The following is a 12,891-nucleotide window of genomic DNA, read 5'->3' on the forward strand; positions in this document are numbered from 1 at the left end:
AGTAGATTTTTCAGGCTTTCCGAAAGTGGACAGTTTCATCTTTTTGTCTCCTGGTGTTTTGTATGTGGAAACTGAGCATTTATGTATTCACTGGATGTGTATTGTCATACACAGAGCTGGTGATTGGGAGTAAAAGGACAGCACATATTATCCTTTCCCTCAAGGAGATTACAAAATTGATTGAGAAGTTCTCAGAAAGAACATAATTTCTCTTCTGCCACCCACTGACAAATCACTTTAGGAGCCTCTGCTACACTGCACTAATTTTTTAAAAGATATGTTTATTGATTTCAGAGAAAAAGGGAGAGGGAGAGAGAGATGGAAACATTGATAATGACAGAGAATCATTGATTGGCTGCTTCCTGAACACCCCACACTGGGGATCCAGCCCGCAACCAGGGCATGTGCCCAACCGGGAATAGAACCTTGACCTCCTGGCTCATAGGTCAACACTCAACCACTGACTAAGTCACCCCGGCCAGGCTCACTGCAGTATTCCATAAGCTTAGCTATTTCTCTTAGAGGAAGTTTATTATCAACTAGAGATGAGATCTTTAAGGCATTTGTATAAAAGGTGATCAGACTTCAACCAGTAGTTGAATTAAGGAAGAAAAAAAAAGAGCTGTCAAGCAAATGAAGGAAAATCTTGAGTCTTTCTCCCCATGGCTTACATACAGCCCATCTAGCTTTTGCAGAGTTTATTTTTCTGAGACTAAATATAATAATAATTTCAATAAAGGTCTTTAAAAGTCCCTTCATTTGAGAACATTCAAAGAGGTTAAAGATAATTTCAGTTCCAAGTCATTACCAAAATGCCTGTGTCATGTGCCCCATTTTTTAAATTTCTTTTTTAAATTGAATTTATTGGGGTGACATTGGTTAATAAAACCATGCAGGTTTCAAGTGTACAATTCAATAGCACATCATCTGCATACTGCATTGGTGCTCACTACTCAAATCAAAATCTCTTTCTGCCACCATTTGTTCCCCCCTATACCCTCTTCTGCTATCACCACACTGTGGTCTGTGTCTATGTGTGTGTTTTTTCTTCTTTTAATCTCTTCACCTTTTTTACCCAGCTCCCCAACCACCCTCCCCTCTGACAGCTGTCAGTATGTTCTCTAGATCTATGCTCTAGATCTATTTTCATTTTGTTGGTTAGTTTAATTTTGTTCATTAGATTCCACATATGAAATGAAATCATATGGTACTTGTCTTTCTCTGACTGGCTTATTTCACTTAGCATAATGCCCTCCAGGCCCATCTATGCTATCACAAAAGGTAAGATTTCTTTCTTTTCACAGCCATGTCATATTCCATTGTGTAAATGTGCCACAGCTTTTTTACCCAATCACCTACTGATGGGCACTTAGGCTGCTTCCAAATCCTCACTATTGTTAATAGCACTGCAGTGAACATAAGTGTGCATATATTCTTTCAAATAGGTGTTTCAGGTTTCTTCGGATATATTTCCAGAAGTGGAATCGCTGGGTCATCCCATTTTAGATGTCATGGTAGACGTGTGTGTGTGTGTGTGTGTGTGTGTGTGTGTGTAGAAATGTATTCCTGGTGACAGTGAAGAATGAGAGAGCTGGAAGCTTCTTCACATCTACCCCATTGATGGGAGCTCCAGAGAAGGCTCTTAGTTCTTTGCCTCAGGAGGTTATTTACTACCTGGTAAACTTACAAATGTTCCTGGTTTGATCCCCATGCAATAAACATGCCATTGTTGGGCCAGGGGCTGTGGGCAGATCCTGGAGTCCCATGGTTACCTCACCTTTTTCCAAAGGTCATTGCATTTCTCATATGGGACACTACAAGTAAAAGCTACGAAGTATACACATAAGCCCTGGCCAGTGTGGCTCAGCTGGTTGGGTGTCATTCCGTGCATGGAAAGGTTGCTGGCTGCACATTCCCTGGTTTCTGGCTCCATCAGGAGGCAGCCGATTGATGTTTCCCTCCTACATGGATGTTTCTCTCTCTCCCTCTTCCTTCCTCTCTCTCCTCTAAATAAAAAAATCTTTGTTTAAAAAGTATACACATAAGATGAAAAAAAAGATGGAAGAAATAAAGTAAATATTTTTTTTGGCTTTTTAAGTTTGAAAATGCCATATACAATAGACCTCCCTTATCCACAGGGGATATATTCTCAGACTCCCAGTAGATGCCTGAAGCCACAGATATTACCAAACCCCACATATACTATGTTTTCTCCTAAATATTCATACCTATGGTAAAGTTTAAATTATAAATTAGGCACAGTAACAATAACAACAATGACTGTAATAAAATAAAACAATTACAACAATATACTGGAGTAGAATTATGGGAATGGCTTCGGGGCCATTTTAACTAAAATAAGTGTCACTTAAACACAAACACTGCAAAATTGCAACAGTCCAGCTGGTAACCAAGACAGCTACCACATAACCAGTGGGTGGGAAGCATGTATGTTTAGCCTGGAGACACTGGACAAAGGAATGAATCATGTCCCAGATGGACCGGAGCAGGATGACATGAGATTTCATCACAACTACTCAGAACAGTGTGCAATTTAAAACTTGTGAATGTTTATATCTGGAATTTTCCATTTAATATTTTTGGGCCATGGTAACTAAAACCGCAGAAAGCGAAACCGTGGATGAGGGGGGACAACTGTATGATTATCAGAACATGATGTAGCTGTTGACTGGGCATCCCCAGCTAATGAGGTAGAGAAGTTACTTGCTAATATAAAAGGCCTAATTAAAGTTTATAAACACAAACACACCAAAATACATGTTGACATTACTCAGTTAAGGTAAAGAAAGCTAATATACTGGAAGAGAGTTAGTAGTCTTCATCGTTTTATATTCTAGTCACTAGAGAAACTATTATCTGAAAGAATATTGCTACTATTTATATATGATTAGTTAAATCATTTTGAAATAAAGTCAAGGGCATCAACTAAGAAACGTAAAGTACTATAAATACAGTCACTAGATGTTAAAGAATACACAAAAGGAAACGCATCTACAGAGGTAGATGGCATAGGCAATGTTTTATTAACAGAGCTATAAGTAACTGGATTTAAGGCCTATTTTCTTTTTAGTTAGCTAAGTACAGATATTACTAAGTGTTTAAAAATTAATAGTTTCCAATTGCTAATCAAAAAAAAAAGTTGGGGTCTGACTTTTCTTTGTGTAGTTTTCATGTCTGGACTAATGGCAAAGTATGTCTTAATCAAGTAGAAAATGACTAGGGTGCATAAAGGAAAATCTTAACATATTACATATATGAATGAAAATTTTTTTGTTTATTTTTTAGATGTAAAAAAGAAAGATGAAGGAAAAACGCAAGACCAATCGGAAAAGCCCCCAAATGAAGGAAAATGAAGGCTTATAACCTATCAAGAGTGCTGAATTTCTGCAAGGGGAAAGACTTTAGTGGTTCTGCTTTCCTGAGATGTTTGATCTGGTAGTAACCATGGTAACACTGCAGCCCTAAGCAACATGTGTGTACTAGATAATTTTGTTGTGATGCTACTCACTTGGATTGCAACCATGATGTCCACTATAGGTTATTAAAAGGCAGATTACATCCAAATTGCACCCAAGGAAAAGATTAAGAATGTATGGTCATTTAAATACATATCACTGTCTATTAATCCAATAAAATCCACTGTTCTCTTAGATTTATTTAGCCAGATGTGGTTTTAATTCTGTTTTTATGGTAGTAGATAAAACATTTAAACCAAACACCACTAATGTATGGAATTTGGAGGAATTTATGGTGGGCTTTTTTTGTTTGGTTGGTGGTTTGTTTTGGTAAGAAGGAATAATAGGTCAAACCACAAGGATAGAATGTTTTTAACTATATTTTTTTTGGTCCCAAACCCTAAAAAATATTTAGAGGAAAAGTGTAAAACCTTGACCATCTAAACATTTCCAGGATGTTTTTGTCTGATATACATTGCTTCTAGTCTATGCATACTGTGATTTTTCATGTGGACTCTTAAGATGCAAAATTTGTGATCAATTGTTTATATGTAATATGCCTATTAAATGAATTTTATTATCTTCCCTAACTTGGTGTGTGTATGCGTATGTTTTTATTCAATGTGAATTATGCAAAAACACTTTATTACTTGCTTTATAGTCTTTTCTTATTCTTCGGGCTTTTGTGTATATATGACTTGTTTCTAAAGTAATTTCCTCAGACTTTAATTTTTATATCTTTCCTAAAGTAGGTAACGTAAGAGTAGGCACTTAAATATTTGAAGAATGAGGTGGGTATAAATAGCAAAATACTTGCTTTTAATATATATTTAAGTATGTTTTAAAATAAACAAAACCAAAGCCTTAGTAAATGTTGATTTATTAGACATTTTAGGAAAAGGATAGAATTCTGAATTTTAAAAAAAATTACCAATAAATTATTTTTATTTTCAGATATATATGCATGCAGTTTTACCTTATTTGATTGTAACTTAGGCCATGTCTGTATACAGTAATCAAATAAACTCTTTCACTGTTAAATCTGTTACCCACACAAGTCTCCTTCATTTGTATCTTCTAAAGCATACCAGGTGAAAAATGACAACACATTTTTAAAAAATTTTTGACCATGTATTTTAAAAGAGGAAATTAATAATCTGTGTGATATAAAACACCTCCTGATTATTATTTATGAAGTTTATATTTAAATATCTAATGTACACAAAAGGGTAGATTTCAAAGAACCTGATTGTTTTAAATTCTCAAATACAAATTTTTCTTTATAATTAATCAAAAGTACTATTTTAGGTGTAGCACTTATTTAATATTCAATAAAATATATTTTAGCCATTAAAATGATATTTCTTAGTTTAATAACACAATATTATATAGGGTGTCCCAAACAATGTATACACATTTTAAATGATTATAAAGTCAGTGTATTAAGATACAGTTCATTTTCAAAATTTAAAAGAATCTACAGAAGTGAATAAACTTTTTTGTCAATGCCTCTTTTCAAACTGATGACCGTTCTGGTCCAGGCACTGCGGATAACGGGACAGTGGAATCACAAACATCAAGAATCATTTCTTTTGGCATTTGTGCACTCTCACTTTGTCAACGGTTGCTGGTTTTGTACTGAAGCATAGTAACCTCCATCTTGTATAAAAACTGCTGTTGGAAATTCTCTGCTATTGTTAGATAGTCCCTTGTTCTGTAAACTCTGTCATTTTTAGACAGTCTCTTATTCTATAAAATAACTTTTAGTTTGAATAATAGAAAAAGATAAAAAACTTAGCTGTCTGACCTTGCAAGCTAGCCATCTAACATAATCGACTAATACTGATGATAATTCCCATATTCTTATGCCAAATGTTTGTTCTTTATGTACCCAAGATTACAAACTGTTTGTAACAATAACTCACACAGAGCTCTTCGTTAAATCTGCAGACAAAGAAGCTCAAAAGGTATAAATATGGGGAAACTTCCTGTGTGACTTCGCTCAGACATTTGGAAGAAACACCTCCCTCTGGGCCGGGTGCAATAAGACTCCTCATTAATTGGCTCATTGAGGCATCTTGTACCTCACTCACTGATTTACGATGCAACAGTACCATAAACTTTTATGTATCCCTATGAAAAAGTCTAGCGCATACATTTTCTTTGCTCAAAGCTTAGTCTGGCTTCAACCTTTATTTCAAATCAGTTAGACCTGAAAAGGAGTGAAAAGTAAGTGAGTGATCAGCTGTTAAACTGTGTATACATGTTTTTGGGACAGCCTGTATAATCATTTTCAAGATGGGTGAGTGTAGGACAGTGGTTTTCATCCTGGGGGAAGGGGCAATTTTACCTCCTAAAGGACATTGGGCAGTGCCTGGATATATTTTTGGCTGCCATCAACAGGGGAGTGGGTTGGGGAGAGAGGGCGCTACTGGCATCTAGTGGGCAGAGGCCAGGGATGCTGCTAAACTGCTAAGCATCCTGCAGTCCTACAGGGCAGACTCTTACAGCAAACAATGATCTGGCCTTGTGTGTGTGTGTGTGTGTGTGTGTGTGTGTGTGTGTGTGTGTGTGTGTGTTGCTGCGGCTGAGAAATCCCGGAGTACAGTTTAACCAGCAAGCACATGAATTTTGGATTCAGATGATCGGGGTTTGAATTCTAGCTCTGCTGCTCACAACCTGTGTGATCTTTGTCAATGTACATCATGACTCTACGTTCTCAGTGTAATCCTCTTGGAATGGCATTAATAATAGCACATATTTATAGGGCTAGTGGAAGTGGTAAACAAAACAGTACAGCAGGTCCTCAAATAAGGTTGTTTTGTTCAATGTTGTTTTGTTACAATGTTGGTGAAGAGAAAAAATTCAATTCCAGGCCAGGGCCACTGCCTGTGTGGAGTTGACACATTGTCCCCATGTCTGCGTGGCTCTTCTCTGGGTACTCCCGCTTCCTCCCACACCCAGAAGGTACACACATTAGATGAATTAGTGTGTCTACCTTGTCCCACTCTGAGTGTGTGTGAGTGGTCCTGCGATGGGGCGTGTTGTCTAGGGTTGGTTCCCACCTCATGCCCTGAGCTGCCAGGATAGGCTCCAGCCACCTGCAACCCTGAACTAGAACAAGCGAGTTGGAAAAGAATTCTTACTTGTTTCAATCAATGTTTGTTAAGTTCATGTATCATTCACATTTATTTCAATGTTTAATGTGAAAAGTGTTTTGGGTCTTGAGATAGAAGTTTGGTGATATTTTTGTGACCAGAAATATGCCATAAGAACTCTACTCTTGTTTATATCGATTAGCCTAGGGGTTTTGGTGGTGTTACACTGAATTTCACTTAAAATTGTGGTTTCCAAGAATCTACTGACGATGTTAAGTGAGGACATACTGTGTATGTAAAACACTTGACTAATTCCTGGCAAAGAACAATTCAATAAATATTAGTTGTCATCACCATCATTTTTTATTCCAGATGCTTTTGCCATTATTCTCTGAGAGTGAAGGTGGCGGGCAGCTGAATTTGTTCATTTGGCTGTCTTCTGCCTTCCTCCGCAATTTCACAAACATCCCCAATTCTTGGTGCTGGGAGAGGACACTGTGATGGAAATTAACAGTTCATGGTAATTACTACATTAGTGCCAATTCAATCATGCTAATGAGCTGCTGACATCCTTTAACGATGAGTCACTCACTAGTGTTATGACAGTTACTGCAACAAGACAATTTTGTGTCAGTATCTAGATGAGTAACTTGTTCCATGAAAATGTAGGGGGGGGAAAAGCTACCCATCTCTTGGGTCACAGTTTTATTGGGTGTTTATCTCTCCTTTAGAAGCCAGAAATGAAGCCATGTTCTTCCTCGTTATTGCTAGTGATGACATACAGTCTGAGAGCTGTATATGCTAAATCACTTATTCATCACAATGCACACATAAATGTCCCATCATATACGTATTTATAAGTATTTTTGCATTACAGAGGGTATCAAGCTTGTTGAATATTTGCCAACAGATTTTTTTTTTCTGAGAAGGAATTCAGACAAAGAGCAAGAGATCAATAGTTTAAAGACAAAGTTGAATCCATCTACCAATTTTTTTAAAAAAAATCAAGGTATTTGGGGGGATGTATAGTACAGTATTTTGTCATAGCAAATAGACACTTTCAACAAAGCTACCCAGTTGGGGCTCATTAAGGATGTCTCCATGCCCATTTTGCCTTTTTCTCTTTACAAACCTCTTGCTTTATTTAGTGGCTGTAAAGTCTTAATTAATACTGTGAGATAAACCAAGACAAAAGGGGACAATAAGCCAGCTGTCTGGAAACTTGATTCTATACAAAAGAGGAGAGAGAAGAAACAAAAAGAAACTGTTTTGTCATGTGCCCAAAGATATTTTTGTGATCTGGCTGCACAGATTTGAACCTCCTTAGAATGTGAGTGACTGCAGGGGGAGGCCAAAGGAAACGGTGCATTTGCTTCAGTTTTGCTTGCTCAGGGGATTGAGCAGCTTGGGTAGGTGATGAAGAAAGAGGGAACAAGACCTAACCAGTTTGGCTCAGTGGATAGAGCGTCGGCCTGTGGACTCAAGTGTCCCAGGTTCGATTCCGGTCAAGAGCATGTACCTTGGTTGCAGGCACATCCCCAGTAGAGGGTGTGCAGAAGGCAGCTAATCGATGTTTCTCTCTCATCGATGTTTCTAACTCTCTGTCCCTCTCTCTTCCTCTGTAAAGAATCAATAAAATATATTTAAAAAATTAAAAAAGAAAGAGGGAACAAGAGGAAGAATTACCAAAGCACACTAGCCTGATGCCTTATCTGTGGAAACAGACTCCTCAAGTTCAAATTACAGCTTTGCCATTTGCTCTCATGACTTTGGTTTTTTTACTCTATGCTTCAACTTCTTCAATGTGCAAAATGGTGAATTACGATGGAAATTAAATTAGTGAACACTGATAAATTGCTAAGGAAAGTGCCTGATACATAGCAAAAGTTATTATTACTTTTCTGAGAATAAAGGGGGGTGGTGACTTTAAGGTGAATGTCCTACATCTGTTGATATTTTTCTATGTTATTTGCCAATAACATTTTCTATGTTATTTTTCTATAGATTTTTCCTTCTATTCCTTGTCTTTCTTTTCTTTCCACAAGCAGCAACTGCTTAGCTGAAACTAGGATTGATTAATGAGAGTGGATTTTTTTCCAAGAGTTATTGATGGCAACTCTAAGAAAAAAATCTGCAGCTATTTAAAAGATAACAAACAAAGGGCGAAGGGAAGGTTCTGTTGCTACCTGTTAAAAACCTAGAATGGATTTCTTACTGAGCACACATCAATAGGAATAATTCTATTATTACAGCCACACTTTGTGTGACTGGTGATTACTCAGCACCCTAGTAGATCCCTTTGAAGCTTCATAATAATAATCATACAAGATAATTGTTAACGTTTCTCATTTTGTTAGGGGCAAATATAGAATATTGGGGACTAGCTTTGGGTATGGGAAATATTAATCATGCTCTGTTAACCATGATTGCCTTGTGTTGGTTAAAGAAAGGACATTCTGACCTGGCTGGGAGTTGTACGCCCCCAGGACCTGGTAGTCAATCTTGAACCTGGGAGTCAACCTTGGACCTAGGAATCAACCTTGGAACCATTCTCGTTCAAGAACTGCCTATTATCATGGAAAAATTAACAACCTTGTTGCCCAAACAATGGAGTCCCACCCCAGCCTCCTACTTCCCCATGCCTGTAATCCCTACTTCCCCGTGTAATCCTTGTCCTACCTTATATAAGCAGCTGGCTTATGGGGGGCTGCACAGCAGATTTTTGCTCTCCCACAATGCCAGCAGTATTGGAATAAATGCTCATATGTGATTCAACTGTGTGCTGCTTAATTGGTTCAAGTAGTGACAGGCAGCATGGACCCATTGGTTGTCCAGTTACAACTTAACAGATGAAGAAAATGGATTTAGAGATTGCCTTTCAGAATTCACTCAAGAAAGTGGCAACTGTGGTCTGAGACAGGGTCCTCAGATCCAGGACATGCTTTGCCTCTCCTGCACCAAAAGGCCCTCTGCCCCAAACCATCACATCTATGGGCTTTGTATTTGTGGGTTTTTAATATTTCAATTTTTATTGAATTTATTAGGGCGGCATTGGTTAACAAAATTATATATATATCAGGTTTACAATTCTATAATACATCATCTATATATGGTATTGTGTGTTTGTTAGAATATTGGGGACTAGCTATGGTTATGGGGAATATTAATCATGCTCTGTTAACCACTATTGAACTTCTGTTGGTTAAAGAAAGAACATTCTAACCTGGCTGGGAGTTGTATGCCCCCGGGACCTGGGAGTCAACCTTGGAATGTGGTCCAGTTTTATTCAAGATAGATTTTCATGGAAAGATTAACATCCTTGTTGCCCAAACAGTGGCGTCCCACCCTGGCCTGCATTGCCTACTTCCCATGCCTGTAATCCCCACTTCCCCATGTAATCTTTGTCTTACCCTGTATAAGCAGCTGGTTTATGGTGTTGTAGAAGACCGAAGAAACCCAAGTGACGCTTAGAGAAATGGAGTTTACAGCTTTATTACGCCGGCGGTCCCAGAGGAGTTGCCTCCAGAGTCTGAGCAAACCAATACGGTGGAAGCCCTTCTTTTATCTCCTTTTGGTTTCTTTGTCCCCCAAATATGGATGGGGACTCCCAGACCTTTCACGGGCTTTGCAAAAAGCCCCGTGGGTTGGGATTGGGGTCTTGAGATCATATCTAAGGGCCTGGCCTGGCGCCAGCGCTATTCATGTTTTATGGCTTCAGTAAAATGTGAGCATGTAGGTAACAGGTCTTGCAAGACCAGATTGTGGAGGACAGGGGCAGTGACTTAATTACAGGTTATCAAGAATGTACATTAGGTTACTGCACAGATTCAGGTCTCTAGCCCCCGAACATGAGGGTTACATTGGAATTAGCCTTCTAGCCCTCTCAGTGGGGGTCTGCAGAGCAGATTTTTGTGGATGACCGCTCTCCCATACTGCCAGCAGTAGCAATAAATGCTCATATGTGATTCAACCCTGTCTCTGCTGAATTGGCTCAAGTAGTGACAGGTAGCCCAGACCCATTGGTGGTTCGGTTTCATGTTCACCACCCAAAGTCAAGTTTCCTTCCGTCACCATTTATCCCCCTTTATCCTCTTCTACTAGCCCTTCCCGTTTCCCTCTGATAAACCACCATACTGTTGTCTATGTCTATGCAGTTCTTTTTTATTATTATTATCAATCCCTTCATTTTTTTCTCCCAGGCCCCCAGCCCCCTCCCCTCTAACAGTTGTCAGTCTGTTCTATCTATGATTCTGTTTCTATTTTGTTTGTTCGTGTATTTTGTTCACTAGATTTCACATCTGAGTGAAATTATATGCTACTTGTCTTTCTCTGGCTGGCTTATTTCACTTGTTAAACTTGTCTGGATTCCACTCAGGATTCCTAGGAAAATTGGTAAGTTTTATATAGGCAGGATGCCACATAAGCTATTATGAGGCATTTGTATCTTTGCAGAACAATTTTATTTGTTTGTTTGGTGTGTGTTTTTTTTTCATTCATTCACTCATATTTTTACCTTATTCCAGAAAAGATTTTCTATAGTGAACACAATTTGCCATTAACTTGCAGGACCCTGAAGGAATGACGAAGTGGTGGGAGCCTGTGGATCCCCTGGGTGGGAGATGGTACCCAGAAGTGAGCAAAGGGGATGGAAGCTGAACTGGGAAGAAGAGATGCCACCCCCAAGCCTGACTCCTTTCACATTGGTCCTGGGCCTGGCCGTGGCTGTGAAAAGGGCTCACTGACATTCTGTGGGAAACACAAAATGAATTAACTATAAATATCGTAAAAGGAGGGCCACATAGGCAAACATAATACCTTTGTTCCATGTATCACAGAGGTCAAATATTACAGAGGTCAAATACGTTTGGCAGTACTGATTAGCAGGGAAGTACCAGAAGTGCTAGATGGGGATCGCCTCTTCTCAAAGCAAGAAACCAGGAAACAGTCTTGCCCCACCTTACAGTATATGAAGTTGACTTCTCCTGGGAGGCCCTCTGTGAAAGCTCTCACCGTGCTTTAGACACACTAGACCAGCCGTGGGCAAACTACGGCCCGCGGGCCGGATCCGGCTCGTTTGAAATGAATAAAACTATTGAAAAAAAAGACCGTACCCTTTTATGTAATGATATTTACTTTGAATTCATATTAGTTCACACAAACACTCCATCCATGCTTTTGTTCCGGCCCTCCGGTCCAGTTTAAGAACCCATTGTGGCCCTCGAGTCAAAAAGTTTGCCCACCCCTGCACTAGACATTCAAATATTCCTGTTTTATAATAAAACTGGAGGTCCAGTGCAAATTCTTGCACTCGGGGTGGGGGAGTCCTTCAGCCCGGCCTGCGCCCTCTTGCAGTCTGGGAACCCCGCGATTGACCACCCCACAGAGGGAGGCCCTGCCCACCACTTAGGGGCAATCGCGGAGCCCCCAGCTGGTGGCTTGGGCCTCCCTATGCAGGGCAATCGTGGGGCAATAGCAGGGACCCCGACAAATCGCATCGCACCCGTCTTGGCGGTGGCAGTCAGTGCTGGGTCGCCGCGGCGCCTGTGACTCAGGAGAGACCGAGAGGTCAGCAGTTCAGCCCACTGGCCAGTCCCCGTCCACCCGAGCCTGCTGCGTGCACAGCCTGGTGTTCGGTCATCCGTTCGGTTGCTTTGGACGTTACGGACCCTGGCTCTTTATATATTAGGATGTCCACCTAAATTACATTTCTATTAGTAGAAGGGATTTGCTTTTTAAATATTTCCTTAATTTGATATTGTAGAGAACAATAATAATAATTTTAAAAAACTACCCAGGAGACTCTCAGTCAATAAATGTGGATTTTGGCCTAAATTTAACCTAACCTGACTATGTGCCTTTGGGTAAATTGTTTTCCTCTTTAGTTTTCATTTTCGAGATTTACTCAAAATCGACACTAGGTGGTGCTGGCATTACACTTCTTACATCGCAGAAGTCTAATTTAATCAGATTTATTGTTTCCAACTTGTTTTTGTTTTTAATCTTTATTGTTGAAAGTATTACATATGACTCCCCTTTCCCCCTCCCCCCCCATTGACCTCTTCTAATCTGCACCACGCCCTGCCCCAGGCCTTCACCACCCTATTGCTGTGTCTATGGGTTATGCATATATGCATACAAGTTCCTTGGTTGATCTCTTCCCACCTACCCACCCTCCCTCCCTGACCTTCCCTCTGAGATTCCACAATCTGTCTGCTTTACCAGTTCTGCTAGATGTGTTGACCAGGGTTGTTGTAAAACAAAATAAAACAAACACAAACTATAGTATTTCAAACACAATTTTTCTGAGAGGAAGTATG

At 39.5% G+C, this 12,891-nt stretch overlaps 1 protein-coding gene and 1 long non-coding RNA gene across 5 annotated transcripts in view; both read left to right on the forward strand.

The window, feature by feature from the left end:
• The window catches only part of PKIB (cAMP-dependent protein kinase inhibitor beta), a 75,191-nt gene extending 70,667 nt beyond the window's left edge, over positions 1-4,524 (forward strand). For all 4 annotated transcript variants that reach the window (XM_059700224.1, XM_059700221.1, XM_059700222.1 and 1 more), the window contains one exon: positions 3,307-4,524. In XM_059700224.1, the coding sequence (XP_059556207.1) occupies positions 3,307-3,374 (68 nt within the window). In that variant the 3' untranslated portion in view covers positions 3,375-4,524. The remainder of the gene's footprint in view (positions 1-3,306) is intronic.
• Positions 1-12,891, forward strand: part of LOC132236850 (uncharacterized) — a 125,505-nt gene that overhangs the window by 43,193 nt on the left and 69,421 nt on the right. The window lies entirely within an intron of this gene.

The sequence above is a fragment of the Myotis daubentonii genome, chromosome 6, assembly GCF_963259705.1.
Source record: "Myotis daubentonii chromosome 6, mMyoDau2.1, whole genome shotgun sequence".
Lineage (NCBI taxonomy): Eukaryota > Metazoa > Chordata > Mammalia > Chiroptera > Vespertilionidae > Myotis > Myotis daubentonii.